Source organism: Myotis nattereri, assembly GCF_964212035.1.
Source record: "Myotis nattereri genome assembly, chromosome: 6".
NCBI lineage: Eukaryota > Metazoa > Chordata > Mammalia > Chiroptera > Vespertilionidae > Myotis > Myotis nattereri.
In genome coordinates this window covers 83,438,563-83,457,355 of record NC_138081.1, presented here as the reverse complement: position 1 = coordinate 83,457,355, position 18,793 = coordinate 83,438,563, and the positions used below count along the sequence as shown (strand labels likewise).

At 39.0% G+C, this 18,793-nt stretch overlaps 1 protein-coding gene across 3 annotated transcripts in view; it reads left to right on the top strand.

Moving 5' to 3' along the window:
* NCOA7 (nuclear receptor coactivator 7) overlaps nucleotides 1–18,793 on the top strand; it is a 116,648-nt gene that overhangs the window by 75,351 nt on the left and 22,504 nt on the right. For 2 of the 3 annotated variants that reach the window (XM_081094224.1, XM_081094223.1), the window contains exons 5-10: nucleotides 2,128–2,235; nucleotides 4,464–4,577; nucleotides 5,588–5,713; nucleotides 7,171–7,355; nucleotides 9,835–10,841; nucleotides 11,716–11,884. In XM_081094224.1, coding sequence (XP_080950350.1) covers nucleotides 2,128–2,235; nucleotides 4,464–4,577; nucleotides 5,588–5,713; nucleotides 7,171–7,355; nucleotides 9,835–10,841; nucleotides 11,716–11,884 — 1,709 coding nt within the window. The remainder of the gene's footprint in view (nucleotides 1–2,127; nucleotides 2,236–4,463; nucleotides 4,578–5,587; nucleotides 5,714–7,170; nucleotides 7,356–9,834; nucleotides 10,842–11,715; nucleotides 11,885–18,793) is intronic. The other variant, XM_081094225.1, reaches the window with a different exon arrangement.

The following is an 18,793-nucleotide window of genomic DNA, read 5'->3' as shown; positions in this document are numbered from 1 at the left end:
GGCACAGGCGTTTCTTGCTCAGTGCTCTGTGAACATCTCTAAACATCCTTTCCTTCCAGGAAGGATTTGGGCTGATTATATAGCTCACATTACCACTGCGTTTACCATGTGTCATTGATCCCACAACACCTAGCACAGTGCTGAAGGAGTGCTGGAGTATTTGTCATTAATAACAATTGTCTAAAGCCGTCTGTGCATCCACAGGCCCCTCCAAAACAATGATAAATGTTGTTTGCTAGGAGATGCTTCACATAGCATCACTGAACAATGCAGCGAGAGTCCAGATAAACTCCGAATTAATTCATATCAACAGGTGGTCGAATTAGTAATGCAGAAATGCCTACTTGTTTGGTTTATGTTATGGATATTAGTTTTACTTGGCAAGTTATTTTGTGTACTTTATTGGAAATAAAAAGACATTCATAACTTTGTATTTAGAGAACCATGCTAGTTCTTACTAGATTGCTTGTATTGCTCTCGAGCTGTAGATATTCAAGCATTCTGGTAAGTTTCAAGTATTTAATGATAATCAGAATCCCTCCGAGGATCTGTGACTTGGTTCTCTTTGTATGTTTTATCCCTGTTAACAATCTTTAACTCTAGATTGTTAAAGTCTCTCTTTTCCTTAACTCCCTATACACAGTATCTTCTACAAGTTTTTTCATAAAAATATGAAGTGCTGTCAAGCAGAAATTATGATTATCTCTATTTGGTGGATGAAGAACCTGACACCCAGAGAGGTTAAGCAAAGACCCAAGGTCACACAGCTAGCACGTGGAAGATCTGGAATTCAGGGCCACCAGTTTGGGCTGTTGTCTGCATCCTCAGACTGTGTCTTGTATTGACTCCAAATTCTTAAAATCCCTGGATTTATATGTACAGGGGTGGGCAAAAGTAGGTTTTCAGTTGTAAGACAAATAAATAATACAATTAATAAATAATAATACAAAAATAAACTCTGTTTCACATACAACTATAAACTACTTTCGTCTACCCTGAATTATATAAATATCTAATATTGGAAAAATATCTATATTTAATTTTTTTTTCATTTTTAGTACAGGTAATTTTGCTCAGGGTAGACGTTAGAGCATATATTGTTAAGTTTTCAATGACTTAAAAACATGTATTTATATCCTAACTTTTTCTAGGAATGCTTTCAAGTAATTTCAGTGTCACCTGTAACTATGAATTTGATTAGCCTGAGATAGTTTATCTAGTTGGTGGGGTTTTGATGGAGGGCAGTGGTGAGTTTAATTCTTTGCATCCGTTCACAGTCTCCTGCAGCCATATCAAATCTCCACCTAACGCAAGTCTCACCTGGTAGAGACAGCTCTATGTACAGTGCTGTAGGTGGGAACGTCTCCATGATGGTCCCCAGTGTGACCTCCCACTAACTAGGTCCATCCCATGGTCCTGGAAGGGATACTGAACTGACCAGAGGCAGCAACTTCCTTTTCTTGGGTGGGGTTTTTTTTACTGTGAGGCTTCACATCTTATCACTGCCCTCTTTATTCCTGTTCTGTCTGTGTTAGAGAGAAAAGAACAACATCTATCACAGTTTATAGATTTATAGATTAACACTAATCAGTCATTTTTAATGACAGTGAACAATTATTGATAGCTAACCTAGATTTCTTTCAGCTTTTGACTGTATTCCTGCGTCAAATGTCTGAGTACCTTTTATGTGTCAGGCACTGTGGGGGGAAATGGCCATTAACAGGCCACCATGCAGTAGCCTGGTGGGTTTGTGGGTTTGATTCTAGTCAAGGGCACATACCTCAGTTGTAGGTTCAATCCCCAGCCCCAGTGGGGGCACATGTGGAGGCAACCAACCAATGTGTCTCTTTCATATCGATGTTTCTCTCTCTGTGTCTCTCCCCCTCCCTTCCACTCTCTCTAAAATTCAATGGAAAAAATTCCCTTGGGTGAGGATTAACAAAAATAAATAAATAAATGAATGAATAAAGAAAGAATTGCGAATGTATTTATTCTTTTTCATAATATGTCTAGATGTATTTATTAATTTTTATTCATTCTTATCACCAATAGATTATTGTCTATCAAAAGGAAGTTTTTGGTTCTGTTTACTGTATATATTGAATCTTGTCTGTTGGATTATTCTAGGCTGGAAGCCAGGACACCCTAAACTCCATAGCACTGAAATTTAACATCACTCCCAATAAACTAGTGGAAATGAATAAACTTTTCACACATACTATTGTTCCAGGCCAGGTAATGATTTTCTTGTTGCATATTACTTTCAAAATTTTACATTTATCTGTTATTGCCATTTTTAACGCCTCACTGTTAGTGTCATAGGGTTATCACCAGTGATCATGTGCATTGGGTTGAGTCTTTCCTTTAGGTCTGAGAATTCTGAAAGCAGTACTTAGGAACTGTTCAGAGACGAATGCTTTGCAAATAATTAACACAGTTTCCTTAACTATTACTAGTTTATGTTATAGATTTTTTCCCCCCTAGGGCATTAAAAAAAGTTTTTCCTATAGACTATCACACAGATATTCTTAGAATGTTTAACTTAGAATTGCAAGTTTTAGTTTAGTCCACTCATTGGAACCTCCAGTTGGCCAGAAGCATGCAGCTGGTATCTGAAGTGTGTTGTGAGAGGAGGGGGTGCAGTCTTGTAGGGCTGAACCTGTAACCTATGGAATCTGATGCTATTTCTGGGTAGATAGTGTCAGAATTGAGTTGAATTCTTGGAACTCTGATGGTCTCTGAAAATTATTAGTGGGGGACCCCTGCCCTCCACATTGGAATTGGGTCCAGGAACCCTTTTCCTTGTATAACTGATCCATAGGAGAGACCCTCAGGGCATATATTTACTAATTCAAGGTTAGAATTTACTAGAGCACAGTAAAAAACTCAGGCTGATTCACTATTCTTTTACTCTGTCATAAACAGATAGTTTATTGGTACTTGATTAAGGTCCAGTAGGCAACAAGAGGTGTAAGGACTATTGAAATATGCCTACTGTAAGGATGACAATACCAGGAATAGGCACTCTAGTTTGTTCTTTTTTGCCTTGTAGTAGCTATTTGACTTGGGCAAGCCACTTTCTTCTTTGGACTTCAGTTTTCTAGTCTCTGAAGTTAGGGGTTGGGCTGCATTGTCTTACGTGTCCTCCAGCCGTTGTTATCCTGTCCAGCACTCTTCTAACTAAACAGTTTGGTGTGGTTAGTTGTTCCAGGATTTGGCTGTCCTCTTGGTTTTGCCAGCAAAGATAAGGAATTGAGAAGAGTAGCATTGATGGAGAGGCTTTCAAAAACTGTAGATGGTATTTTGCTTTCAAAGATTTTTATGTAGACTGTCTTGGAGCTTGGAGGCGTAGGCATCCCTCTCGTCTCAGTAAATCTGATTAATCAAAACTGGTTTTATCTGCTCTGGTTTCAGAAAATTTGAGACTCACCTGTCTAGAGACTCAGTTGATGGTCACCTTGAGGTAGGAAAGGGAACTGGCATGGCTGGGTGACCCACCACACGTCGGAGGTGATTTTCAGAGGAGGTTACGTGGGAGCTTATTGAACTAAAACCTCACTCTAGACTTTCTGATGTTTCATAGCCAGCTCTATTGCTTACCTGTCCATTTTGGAGCCCAGATTTTCAGTAGTAATTCCTCCTTATTTTTCCTGGATGTCGATTTTCCCACCTATATCTTAATGTGTCTTTTGTTGTTGCCTTATTTTATTTTTTCTGGATTGAAGAGAGCTTTAAATAACTAAAGTTAAAACAGAGATATGCCTGGAGGGTTGGGAGAGAGTGAGTAACAATATTGAACAGCTGTTATATTATTAGCCCTGAATTGTGTTTTATAACATTAGAGACCATAATATTAAGGCCGTATTTAATATATACCGAAAGGTGCCGTGTCTCATTAAAAGAGTGTTGAATGACAAGATCATAATAACATTTCGGAACCAGATTTTTATTTTTGTTTCTAGGTAATCGAGACAGTGATGGAAGGGAAAGTATTGAGATTATTGATAATACGGTGTATAGTTTATCATATAAGGACCTCACTACATTATCACTCAGGGCCTGCTTGGAGTTAGCAAACCTGGATTTGTTTTCATCTCTTCCTAACACAGGTGTTATGTTTAGAAGCATACCGTGTACTGCTATGTACTGTGCTCTCCAGGCTTCATTGGACCCACCTGCTTCACATGGCTTGTGCAGAACACTCACCCACCTTGCTCTCCACTTCATGAGCTTCTGTAGTCTGTAGGTGTGTTCGGTACCCTTTGCACTGCACACGTTCGTATTGCTGCATACTGTTTCACGGATTAGTCTGAAGACCTCAAGCTGCTTATGAGTTCGGTGAAAGCCAGCCAGGTCTTCGTTCTGCCCTTCACATGATACTGTGCGGAGAGTAACTGCTCTAAACATTGCCTAGGGTTTGCCTGATTCTCGGTACTCACCTTGGTTTTCTTTTCTATTCTCAGGTTCTTTTTGTGCCAGATACCAACTTTCCCTCTCGTACCTTAAAGTTATCATCGTCCAGTCCTGGTGCTACTGTCTCTCCTTCGTCATCAGATGCAGAATATGACAAATTGCCTGTATGTATGTCATTCATGTACGGAAGTGCATATTTGTGTATGAACTTATAAATATAGACTATACAGGGTGTCCCCCAAAATGTAAACACACTTTGTATGATTATAAAGTTAGTGTTTATTAACATACAGTTCATTTTCAAAATTAAAAGAATCTGCAGCAATGAATACTTTATTTTGTCAATGTCTGTTTTCAAACTGATGACCGTTCTGGTCCAGGCACTGCTGATAAACGCGAAGCAACAGAATTGCAAATATCAAGAATCATTTCGTTCGGTATTTGTGCACCTTCAATTTTTTGACTGTTGCTGGTTTTGTACCATAAACTTTAATTTTTATGTGTCCCTGTAAAAAAAAAAAAAAAGTCTAGTGGCACTTTAGGATAAATTTTCTTTGTTCAAAGCTTAGACTGGCTTCAGCCATTATTTCAAATCAGTTAAACATGAAAAGGAGTAAAAATGGAGTTAGCAGCCATTAAAGTGTGTATACAGTTTTGGAGGACACCTTACATGTTCCATGTTCTTTTTCTCAAGATTTCAACTTAAATTTTCTCCAGAGGAGCGGAGTTAGGTGTAACTTGTTGTTAATTGAGAGAATGCATTTTATCCAGAAGAAGCCTGTTCACATTTAAAGTCTCAAAGGCAAAACACATGCCTTGTTTACATAGGTATGAAGTTAAACTCTCACCAAAACCGGTAGTGTATTTGTACTCCTTTTATTCCTTTTCCTAAAGAAATTGAACCATGACTCAACTGTGAATTCTTTTATTTAGGTTATTTTCTAAGATATTGGATGAGCCATTTTTTGTGGGTTCATAGATACATTTTCCATTTGATTTACATACTTGTTATATATATGTAATATTTTTGAATGACCAAAGACATTTGTCTTATATATGTTTAAGTTAAATAGAAGCAGGTTATTTACAGGGAACTTGTGTGGCTTGATTTATATAAGTAATCTGTTTTGAGAAATTGCTTCTATTTGATGTTGGAAATTTTTGCTTTGTAAAGGATGCTGACTTAGCAAGAAAGGCCATAAAACCCATTGAAAGAGTCTTATCCTCTACGTCTGAAGAAGACGAGCCTGGCGTGGTGAAGTTTTTAAAAATGAATTGTCGCTACTTCACCGATGGAAAGGTATGTGGCAGTGCAGTTGGTTTCCTTTTTGTGGCATCTATAGGAAACTAACCTAGCTTTTACATTACTGAAGGCAGGCTCCCTTAAACTGTCTCGTCCCATTTCAGCGTAAGATTTCACACATGTCCGTTGGTTTTCCCCAGTTGAATGCCTGGCATTTTACTTGTTGAGGGAAATGTGATCAGTGCTTCTTTGTGACCCTGGATTCAGCATTTTATTTTCAGTTCTTGGTCTATGAATTGTTAGGGAAACAGTGTAGTATACGTTTAACAGCAAATGATGGAGTCAGACCCATTGAATTTAAATTCCAACTCTGCCACCCATTAGCTGTGAGACCATGGGCACGGTGTTTAAATTTCCTAAGCTTCCATTTTCCTCATCTATAAAATAGGAACAGTAATAAAATTTAATTAGTGGGGTATTGCAATTAAATGGGAAAATTCATGTGAAGAGCTTAGTACTTAACCTGGAAAATGGTGAGTTCTCCGCCCTTCTGCTGGAGATGCTGGTATTAAAATGTCTGCTGCCGTGTGTTTAGTTTTTTGGTTGTTGGGTTTTTTTTTTTTACAAAGAGAAAATCCAACTTTCTTCCTCTGAAGAAACGGTTATGTTGATAAAATGGAATTCCTATCCTCATAGTAGAGACGTTATGGCAGGTTCCAAACAACAGGAAAATGGGTATTGACACAGACTTGTAACCTTTTCAGTCAAGAAGAAGTAATGCTTGAGATGCACAACATTTTGCAAAGATTATTACTGAAGTCATTAAGGGCACAAAATAAATTATTTACCTAAAGGGATTCATCTGTATCCTCCTGTCTTTGGTGGATAATATCCCTGTGACCATCCAGGTCTATAATATAAACTGACCAAGCTTCAGACAAAAAACTGTTGGTTTTTGCTTTGAATTTCCATAGTTCAGCTATATGCACTTCTGCAAAAATGTTATATGCCTGTTTGTGTCAAATTTTCCTGGATGTAGGCTTTCTAAACATTTTAGAGAGAAATACTAGGACCGTGCTTTGGCACTGTGAGTCAGAGACAGCTGCTCCCTTAGCACAGTACCATACACTTGTTGGAATACGTGCTGAATACATGCTGAGTGAATTGTAAAGCACCCGGTTCTCCATCGGGAATGCATCTGGGACAGCCCCTCTCATTTTACAGACAGGAATTGGGGAACCTGAGACTTACGTGTGTAACCCAAGATCCCAGCACAATTATACTACTGTAGCAGCTGCACCAGAACCAGGCTCAGTTGATTGCCACAGATTTTCTCTGCCTCATCCCACAGTACCCAACACTGCATTTCTCCAGCCCTCTTAAAGGGGACAGGATTGTCATGTAGGAGTCTGTGGTTCACCAAAGTCAACGGAATGACAGCATGAGTTTATTAAAGCTCTGTGACGGTTGTATTTCTGCCTGTAGTGATTCTGTCCTGTTCATTTGTCCTACAGGGTGTGGTCGGAGGTGTCATGATTGTCACTCCTAACAACATCATGTTTGATCCTCACAAGTCCGACCCCCTGGTCATTGAAAATGGGTGTGAGGAGTATGGCCTCATTTGCCCCATGGAAGAGGTGGTTTCCATTGCCCTCTACAATGACATTTCCCACATGAAGATCAAAGATGCCTTGCCATCGTAAGAGACATTTCTTGTTTATCAGGAAAAAAGGCGGGGGGTAGGGGTTCTTGGGAGAATTAAATGCAATTAAAAGGTGAGAGCATTGGCAGGAGCAAGAGATTGTGTGGAGGTGAATTTGAAGGTAGATATTTGTGCACTAATAATAGAAAGGGAAGGTACATCTTTACAGAAAGACTTCTCTCCTTGTGAGACTGTGTTTGATGATCCAGGATACAGGGCTAATGTCATAGCTGGGAAGAGAGAAGAGTTAAGAATTGACTGCTAATATGCTGAAATTATTTCCGCGTTGTACACTATATAAAGACATTTCAGTCTAATAAACAATGAGAAAAATAGGTTGTATGAGTGGAATCAGTGTGAAATGAACTTAGTATTATTGGCTCAGAATTCCATCACTTGTTTAAACGTTTAAAATAGCTTAAAATTTTATTATTACTAAAAATTGCATGGTAAAACAACTATAAATTAGCTGCAGTGTGAAAATAGTTTTTAAGTGTGTGTGTGTGTAAAATCTCTCTATCCTCACCTTTAGGGCTTTGTATTTTTTGTGTAGGACGTTTGGCAACTCCAGCTGCCACAGAAAATAGGAAGGGAACAACTGAAAGGATTATTGATCATCATTAGGTTCCTGGCTGAGTCTAGAAAACATTAATCAAAAGCAGATTTGGTTGACACAGCTAGTACTTTGCCCCAGCAGTGCTTGGCAGCTGCAGTGCAAAAAAATCAAAACAAAAAAAAAAACCCCAGATGACTAAATTAGCTTGGAATAGGTAGAAGAACAAGAAGGGAGGGGTAGACAATAAAGGTAGTACAAGAGGCTGATTAGAGTGCAGTCAAACGTATTCTTTCTGGGGGTCAAGCTAGGTAAATAAGGAAGCGATGAGAAAGGGGTTTGGATGCTAATGGAAGAAAGTTTTGCTTATACACCAAAAACGTGAAGAGGTGGGTTTCTTCGTTGCAGGCCTTCTTGTAGCCTTTAATATGAAAAATTAAATTTTGGTCCTAATATGGAAAGGATACCACATTACACATTTGTTTGACGCTAGAATTGAAGCATCTTTAACATCTGAATGCTAGTGTTGGGCGGCACATTTCTGTGTATGCAGGTTCCTGTGGAACAGAGACTTTGTCAGTCATTTTTTAGCATGTGGCACTTAGGGACTCAGCAAATGCTTATTGAATTGAAGTGAATTATGAATTAAAGAGGCTTTTTAAACCATTTGTCAGAGTCTAGCAATTATGTAGGCTCTTATTTTCTATTGGAAAAAGCATGGATGTTCCATGCAAGTGATTTATTAAATAACTGGGGAGACAGTCTTATAACTTGAGAACTTAGTGGTTCTTTGTTGTTTTATTGTCATAATTATTTCAAAGCCAGAATAATAAAGTATTACCTGAATATGATCTAGCCTTTTTAGAAAATAAAATGATTTCTGAAATCTGAAAATGTTATTTTTTGAAAGGGTTTGTATAGCTCTGTGTTTTAACCCAGCGTAGACACTAAGGTGAGTGAAAACCTACTTGAGACATGTAGGGTTACTCAAGATATTTCCAGTCATGGATTAACACGTGTGGTTGTGTTTTGTTTTACCAATTATTTTAAATTTTGGAAAACATGTTTAATCAATATTTTTGTATAACTCAAACTGGATAGGAAGGAAAAATAAATTGACTGCAGCCCAGGACAGTAAGTTTCAGCTGATAAACCAATTGCCCATCACTATAAAATAAGATGATGACGGTTATAAAATGAAAGAGTTAAGAAGTTTAAGCTTAGCTAAGAAATGTGAACTAAGTATTATAAGTAAGAGTTTATTTGGCTTATTTACTCTTCTATACATTTTTAAGTTGTAAAATGGAACAGGTACTATATATTCACGTTAATAGTGGAAGATTCCTCTTGTTCCCTTGGGAATAGAAGGTTGTCTGTGTTTGGAAGCGTTAGATCCTAAGCCATGAAACCCAAAATTAGGGTTCACTTTATAGAATGGTTAAATGTATAGCTACTCAAGGAGCCATTCAGAATTAATGTAGTTGGTTTACTTACTATTTTATAAAAAGGAAAAGTTTTAAATATTTAAGGAAGTTTAGTCATAGTACTAAAACCTTTCCTCTCCTTCATGAAAATCAGGAGCATTATTTCATCATTGGAAGCCTGGTGGGAGACATCTCCATGCTCATTATTGACTTCCAAAACCCTCCATGTCTTCTAGCAGGATATGCAGCTTCCATGGTTCTTTGTTTTGCCACTTCTTATGTTTCATTTTGAAGTTAATTTTTAAATTTCATTTTCTTATTCTGAAATCATTTAAACATATTTAAGTTGTGGTCTATTTATGTTTTGGTTTTCAGCTGGGTTTTGTTTTGGTTTTTGCTTTTCCTCCATTTTGTTTTTGTTTTGCTTTTAACATTCCATGTGCACCCACCATTTTTCCCTCAACAGTGACCTACCTCAGGATCTTTGTCCTCTGTACAGGCCTGGAGAATGGGAAGACCTGGCTTCGGAAAAGGATATCAACCCCTTTAGTAAGTTTAAATCCCTCAGCAAGGAAAAACGGCCGCACAGTGGAGAGAGAACCATCACTGCAGATTCCAAATCCACAAGGCCTTTGGAGAAACCAACAGAATACACACACACGCAGCCCTCAGACAGCTCTGGGTCAGGACAGCTAAAGAACCTGGAATCCTCTGTGGAGGCAGCCGAGGGATCTACCATGGCAACTCAAGTCAGCAAGCAGCCTCCTGACCCTCCTACTGAATTTAAGTCTGTCGCCAAAGAAAATTCCCTTCTAGGAGAAGAAGATGACTTCGTTGACTTGGATGAACTGCCTTCCCAAAATGATAGTGGAATGGACAACAGAGACACCTCAAAGGAGTGCCTTTCTCTCGACCCAGAGGAGCAAAGGAAGGCTGAGTCCCAGGTCATCAGTTCTGCCACGGACATGCAGGCGCAGTCAGCCCTGAGCTTTTCAAGAACAGAGAGTGATGCTGAACTGAAGGGGGCCCTAGATTTAGAAACCTGTGAAAAACAAGATAAAATGCCCGAGGTGGACAAGCAATCTGGTTCTCCCGAAAGCCAGGTGGAAAACACATTGAACATACATGAAGATCTAGATAAAGTTAAACTCATCGAATACTACCTTAGTAAGAGCCAAGAAGGGTCACCTGAGAACTTGCAGAAGGCAGAATTAAGTGATGGCAAAAGGGTGGAGCCAGGGGGAGTAGACATCACTCTCAGTAGTTCTCTTCCCCAGGCCGGTGAGCCCCCAACAGAGGGCAATAAAGAGCCGGATAAAAACTGGGTGAAGGAGAGAGCACCCCATCCCCTACAGCTGGGCTCTTCTACAGAAGAAAATCTGAGTCAAGAGTCTCTAGGCAACTCTTTGGAATCTACCCAGGACAAAAGCTGCCAGGGCGCACAAATGGATAATAAGTCTGAAATCCAGTTATGGCTGTTAAAGAGAATTCAGGTACCTATTGAAGGTAAGCCACTTCTGTTTACTGTCTTTCTATTCTGTTGTATAGTCGGCCTTTCTTACATAAGCACATGCACAAGTAGTACCATTTGAGAGGAGTGTTTTCTCAATAGAGCATATCTTTACTGATAAATTAATACTTGGGAAAATTAGCAATATATGCTATCTAATTTGGAACTTTAGGGCAGATTTCTATTTCAAAAGTAGTTGTTTGTTCTTTTATCTTTCAAGTAAATTTCCTTCTTGACATTGAATTTCTAAATCTAAAGGAGTTTAAAATATTTTTGAAGATAGTTCTAAACTGTTGCATTATGGCGTGACTGGGTCCTCGGTATCATTCTTGTATTTTTGCCTGGCCGGTATGGCTCAGTGCTTGAGCAACCAACTGTGAACCAGGAAGTCACAGTTCGAATCCCATCCAGGGCACATGCCCGGATTGCGGGTTGTGGACTCGATCTCGATGCAGGAGGCAATCAGTGGTTCTCTCTCATCATTGATGTTTCTATCTCTCTCTCCCTCTCCTTTTCTCTCTGAAATCAGTAAAAAATATATATATTTTTTAAAAAGTATTGTGTCTTGTCACAATTCTTCACTGATTGGTATTATGTTGGTTTTTATGCTTATTCACAGTACATAGCATCTCATGTGACGTAGACCAAGCTGACACGTCCAAAGCTTTCTCCTTCCGTGCTCAAGAAGCTCCTTTAGTGTTCTGAAAACTTTAATTAGTCCCAATGTGATGATGATGTGTGATGTTTCTGCCATATGTTTTGACTTTCCATCACTATGAGGGGATTAAACACTATTCTTTGTAAGTTGAAAGGTTTTGCTGCCACCAGTGTTGTCAGTATTAAGGAAGATATTTTGCATGTGTGATTTAGATATACTTCCTTCGAAAGAAGAGAAAAGCAAGACTCCACCCATGTTCCTGTGCATTAAAGTGGGAAAACCGATGAGGAAATCCTTTGCCACACACACGGCGGCCATGGTCCAGCAGTACGGCAAGCGAAGGAAGCAGCCCGAGTACTGGTTCGCTGTTCCTCGGGAGAGGTGAGTGTGGGCCAGCATGGAGAAGCTGCTGGTCAGTTAGATCCTCGTTGCATCTTGGGTTTTGGGGTTTTTTTTTTAAACTTAATTTTAAAATACTTCATTTTAGTCTTAAATGAGAGATTTCTCTTGAACATTTTAGAATTTCTAGAAGAATATTATTTGAGTATAGCTTTCTGCTACAGGCCATCATAGAACTGCATGCTGAACCACTTTCATAACTTTCTAAGCAGTGGAATTTTAAATGCAGGAAGAGTTAGCTATTCTCAAGTGCTGGTAATTGGAAGTGTTCTTCCGTTGAGAATAGAGGAATTCCATGGAGTAGATCCACACCCTCTAAGTGCCATAGAGAGGCCTAAGTGTAACTTTTAAAGTGCTCATTATTCTGGGGAACTGAGGATTGCTTTGGCCTTGTGGAGGGCATATCCGTGACTCAGCAGCTGGAGGAATGTGACATGAGATCGCATGGATGGGTCGAGGGAATGCACACCTCGGAGAGATTTGCATTATAAATTGCCAAAGAAGAAATGTTATTGGTTGTGTCACAGTCCAGGATGGCAGGTAGTGGCATAGGAATTCTTCAGCGGTGCATCACCGAACACATTTTTATAATTAAAATAGGGAACATTATTTTTAGAAAAAAACGATTCTCCCTTTGTATATCTGGTAGAATAAAAATGTCTTTATAAAGGCCTTGCAGTTGGTTTTTAAAATTGTTAAACCCACACATATTTCTTTTTCCTAATTATTCATCCAGCCTCATCATCTGGGCAGACATTTTGGCACACACCTGCCAAGAACACATATACTCGGCAGGCTTCCTTGAGCATGAATTGCTCATAAAGCAAAATTAATTTCCAAGCAAGGGTACACTTTCGGGCTGATTAGTACTCAGAATGAGAATTCTCATCAGGAATTGCCTCATTTTAATAAATTATAGTTTAATCTGGAAAACAAATAGGATTAAAATGCTTGGAAAAATTGACAGGATTTTAATTAATGAATTTATGAATATCTTTTTGCTGTCTTAGACACAAACCCACGTTAACGTGAACATTAAACAATTTGTTTTGTATTTATATAATCTACTCCTCTACCTATGCCTGCAACCCCCACAGTATCTCATTGAAATTTTTAACCAGGGATACTGTGAAGATAAAAAGAAAATGTGTCCTTTGTTGTTATTTTAAAATGTTTCAACAGAAGCAGTGTAAATTTGTGAAGCCCTGTTAAAATCAGTGTTTGAAAATCAAGTGTCACAGCTAGACAGTACCTTAGAGATTTAAACCAATTCCTGATTTTTAGGTCTATAAAAAAAGAGCACTGAAACTCTCAGCCACGTGATGTTCCTGGGTCTATCAGAAAACTACATATTACATATGTCACTTTTTCTCTGGGAAAATGTATTATAGGAATGGGACTCTTCTAGAATAATTAGAGCAATCTCACACATGTAGTTAATTCTACGGTCATTCTTTAACCCAGAAAAAGTCTGTAATGCTGAAGTAGTGTTTCTCTTTGACCTTTCATGCAAGTGGTTTCAGTGAGCTTTTTAAAGTAGGTCACTTGTTAAATTCTGTTATACCGTATTTTATCGCATCCTTGACTTATTTGGCTAGCAAATTACTTGGCAACACTTCGTTTTCTGTCTTGAACCAACTATTAATTAACCAAAGATTGTCTGGGGGGCATTATATCTCACTGTGTTAATGATGGGTTCTTTGTGTAGATGTTTGGAAACTTGTGTTTTAATTGCTCCTTTATGCATTTTCAATTCTACCTACCCTAAAGGAAGCCACATTGTAATTTAAGACGGGAAAAGATGGAGAAATCCTGGAGTTAATTCCCATCCAGAACCCCAAGTACATAGTAAGAAATAAGAAGTTTATTGTTGATTTATGAAATGCTTCAGGACTTAGACTCAACAAAGTCCTTAAGGCGCCAAGAAGTGGCATGCAGTGATTTTCTTACTCTGGTGATGATTTCTGGATTCCCTTGCTACTTGAAACTGAGTGTTTCTACTTGCCTTCCTCCTTAATGGATCCTTGCATGCACTGGAGTGTTAGTAGCAGAGTGAAGAAGAATCTTCCTAGTGGTGGCTCCAGAGAAAGCCCCTCTCTTGGCTATGAAACAGCACCAGGTGTTGGACATAGGTTCTGCAACCTCAGTACTTGGGTTCTGGCTAAGAAATAATTCAGAGCCAAGACTCAAACTGTAAGAGAAAGTTTATTTAGAAAGTCACAGAGGCATAAGAAGTAAGCTGTAGAAGAAATGGGCTCAGAAAATGAGTTATAGATGCAAAAGAAGAGTCCTTAGAGCTGTGGGGGGGGGGGGAAGTGGGGGGAAGAGAGAGAAGAGAGAAAGAAGAAGAAGAAGGAACAGGAGGAGGAGTAGGGGAAGGAGAAGGGGGAGGGAGGGAAAGAGAGAACATGTAGGATCTCTGTCTTAAGGGCTTGTATCTGGATACATTTTTGGGGGATACCCTGTATATATTTAATTCTTAAAAATTCTAAAATACCATGTTCCTCTAATCACCTTCTAATTAAGATCAGCAAGCCCTTTGATTTATAAAGGATAGTTAATGTACCTGCCCACATTTAGAATAAGCTCATCATATATGTTAAATTTATTGTTTTAGCAAGCATGATATTTCCTTACATGTCAAGAATAGTTGAAGTTGCCAAGCACTTTTAATAGTTGGGTGTTTGTTTGTTTTTTACGCTTTCAGAATTAAAATGAGTAATGTACCCATGAGCCCACAAGTATCTGTCCTTTTGAAAGGTGCTGTCCATATTGTATATACACAGGGGTAATACACATATTGTATATACACTGCAAAAGTAGGTTTACAGTTGTACAATAATAAATCATACAAGAATACATTGTTTTGTGTATTCACACAGTAAACCTCTTTTTGCCAACCCCTGTATTTTTCAGATCCAATTTGTGAGCAGTAGCAGTACTTCCTGCAGTCTGTGTGAGCAGGCAGTTGAAGCTGATAATTACACTATTTAGGCTGACAGATCACTGAAATGGAGTAGGAAAGAGATTCTTCATACACTCAAAGTCATTTTCTTGGTTAATGAGGGAATGGAAATTTGCAGCATCCCCAAATTTACTCATCTCCTTGGATTTTTCTAAGTGTGTTTCAGGGATTATGGGCAGAGGAAGTGACTGACATTTGATGGGTGACACCCCATGTATGCTTACTAATTGAATGGAGAGTGATCTACTCAAAATTGTATGGAAACAAAGAGCTTGACTAAAATGTCCTTTTTCTGATAGTAGATGTTTTAACTTAGTTGCAGGCTGGTTCTAGCATGGTCTCATTATTAGAATGAACTTTTATGTGCTATAGCAATTATCTGGCCAAAATTTTGTTCTCTGAAGCTAGTATCACAAGATCCAGTTACCTTATTTTACATGACTCTTTGGAACACAGCACCATAAACCTAAACTGCAGTTTCCTATTCATTAGTTCCTCCACTTAAAATCTGTTTTGTACCTTATGGCCCCAAAAATCTTGTAGAAAGGTATTTTGGTCTTGTCACATTGCCACAAAAAACACCTTCAACCTTAAGGATTAAAGTTCAAACCCCTTGTTTGCTCTTACAGCTCTTTGCACACTGGCCTACATTTCTAGCCTTTTCTTGATTTGCCTGAATCTGCAGGTTTATTGAGATTGGTCACTTTATGAGTTTTACCCAAGTCTAGGACCTTTGTAGACTGCACATTTTTCAAATACTATTTCCTAAACTCCAGCACTCTCTCCTCTCTACCAGTGTAGATTCTTGTTTCCCAAAACAATACACTCTACAGTGATCTCTCCCTACACTGGCAGTTACAGTCCTCTCCCAACCTACACTTGTCTGGTGAGCGACCCACAGGCACAGAGGCACGGCGGGGAGCTGTCAAAGTCTGGCTTTTCCCCCCTCACAGTCACAATCGATCTCATTTTCTAAATTCTGAAATGTTGTGGACTAACACCTGTGGAGAAATCTATTCTGTTTCATAAATATGAAAATGTATGGAGTTAACAACGATTCATGGCTTAAATCAATGGATGACAAACTTAACTTTGTAATGAAGTCATATAGGAGCCTGTAAACATAGAGTCCTCAGGTCCTTCAAACACCCTGCTGCGTTGGATGTGGGTTATAATCTCTTAATCGTTCTCCATAAGGTGATACACAAAGGGGCATTATTTTGTTCTTGTTTTACATGAACCCTCTGTAGCATTGGACATCATTGACCACCCCCCAATTGACATCCTCTTTCCTTCTAACATCCCTTCCCCGTCTTTTCTTCCTCTGTTTCCTCATTAAACGTTACCCTTTAAATGGCCCTCTCTCTTTCTCAATATACACAGTTGCCTGCAGCTAATTCATTCTTTTTTATATGCCCATTATTTAAAGCTATCTTAGAACTTTGCACTGTGCTCCAAACACATGTATACCTTGTAGTCTTCAATTTGGGGATCATCCACAGATGGAACAAACACAAGACAGATCATGCCCCAAATTGGGTTTCTCATTTCCATCTCTGTCCCTGCCACTGGCCCCCGAACTTCTGCCTCCTGTCTTCTCCGTCATGGTAACTGGTACCGCCAGCCGTTCAGTCCCCGGGGCCAGATTGTGGGCATGAGCTTGCTTCGCAGTCATCTCCCCACATTGGTCAGTCACCTCATCTAGTTAATTTTATCCATTTAATATCTCTAGGATCTCTTGCTCCCATGTTGGCTTTTCCATGGATAAATAGCTATGTGTCGACATTAAGAAGTGTGGATCAGCCGAAACCGGTTTGGCTCAGTGGATAGAGCGTCGGCCTGCGGACTGAGAGGTCCCAGGTTGGATTCCGGTCAAGGGCATGTACCTTGGCTGTGAGCACATCCCCAGTAGGAGATGTGCAGGAGGCAGCTGATCGATGTTTCTCTCTCATCGATGTTTCTAACTCTCTATCTCTTTCCCTTTCTCTCTGTAAAAAATCAATAAAATATATTTTTTAAAAAAGAAGTGTGGATCAGACTTTTTTTTTGATTTTTTTTTTTTTTTTTTTTTTACAGAAAGGAAGGGAGAGAGATAGAGAGTTAGAAATATCGATGAGAGAGAAACATCGATCAGCTGCCTCCTGCACATCTCCCACTGGGGATGTGCCCGCAACCCAGGCACATGCCCTTGACCGGAATCGAACCTGGGACCTTTCAGTCCGCAGGCCAACGCTCTATCCACTGAGCCAAACCGGTTTCAGCAAGACTTATTGATGTTTGCTTGGAATGCCTGACTTCCCTCTGTCCCCACCTCACTTAATGGCACACGTTCAAATGTCTCCTCTAAGAAGCTTTCCCAGTCTGGGTTAGATGTCCCTCTACTGTACCACCTCTGTCATAGCACTTACTACACTCTTACAATGTGGACTTCTTGTGGCTTTTTCCTACTGGACCTTAACCTTCTGAGGGCAGAGACCAAGTCCTAGGACATTTGTGTCCTAGGAACAGCATAGGGTCTACTGTGTAATATACTCTTAAATGTTAGTTGGATGGATGCATGAATAAATTAGCCTATAGTCCAAATAGAAAAAGATGTTTAAATAACTTAGCCTTATAATTCAAATAATGCATAGACTTTATATAATATTTAGAAAAATACAAAAAAAGCAAAAGGGAAATTAAAATCTCATACTTTTGTTACTCAAAGCTAACTATATTTTTATTTTTGTAGCCTCTTGGCCTTTTTTTCTATGCATGGATTAATGCAATAATTAAGCATACATACTTATACACTATTTTATAAATTTCTTTTAGTTAAGAGTGTCTTTCTCTGTCATTATTCTATCTGCCTGCATTTAGTGAGCATACTATATATTACTTTTGTAACGGGAAGTACAATAAAAAAGAAAATTGGCCGAAACCGGTTTGGCTCAGTGGATGGAGCATCGGCCTGCGGACTGAAAGGTCCTAAGTTCGATTCCGGTCAAGGGCATGTACCTGGGTTGCGGGCATATCCCCAGTGGGAGATGTGCAGGAGGCAGCTGATCGGTGTTTCTCTCTCATCGATGTTTCTAACTCTCTATCTCTCTCCCTTCCTCTCTGTGAAAAATCAATAAAATATATTTTTTAAAAAAAAGAAAAGAAAATTGATTATCCTGTGAAACTCACTTCGCAATCGGAAGAAATCTGAGTCTTAAGGACCCTCATAAAGACTAAGCAAAATGCTCTTAAGAATATTATCCTTAGAGAAAAAAAAAATGAATTAAAGGAATCACAAAGTGGTCTAGATTCCTAGTATGAAAATTTTAACCATAGCTAATTCTAAATTTTCTGATCAAAAGTCACCTAACTTTTAATGGGATCAGGGCTAAGTTGAAATCTTTGATAACTGTCATTGCTGAGAAGACCATAGTGTTCAGTAGTCTTTAAAACAGTACACTTTCTAGTCCAGCAGGTATGGCTCAGTGGGTGAGCATCAACATATGAATACCAGGCAGTCATGGTTCCATTCCCAGTCGGGGCACATGCCCGGGGTTGCGGGCTCCATCCCCAGTAGGCAGTGTGCAGGAGGCAGCCGATTAATGATTCTCTCTTATCATTGATGTTTCTCTCTCTCCCACTCCCTTTCTCTCTGAAATAAATAAAAATATATTTTTAAAAAAACACAAAAAACTAAACCAGTATACTTTCTGGAACAACGAAGGCCTAATTAGCCAAACCTGGTATACCTCAGAATACAAACTGTATTCTGAAAAACTATCTTTAAGTGTCACACAACGTTATGTCATGCTATAATTTTATAATAATATTGTAAGGCATGTCACTAAAAAAAGGAAAAAATAAAAAGGCCTTCAAAGCAACCCCTAAAGCAGCTGTTCTCAACCTGTGGGTCGCGACCCCTTTGGCGGTCGAACGACCCTTTCATA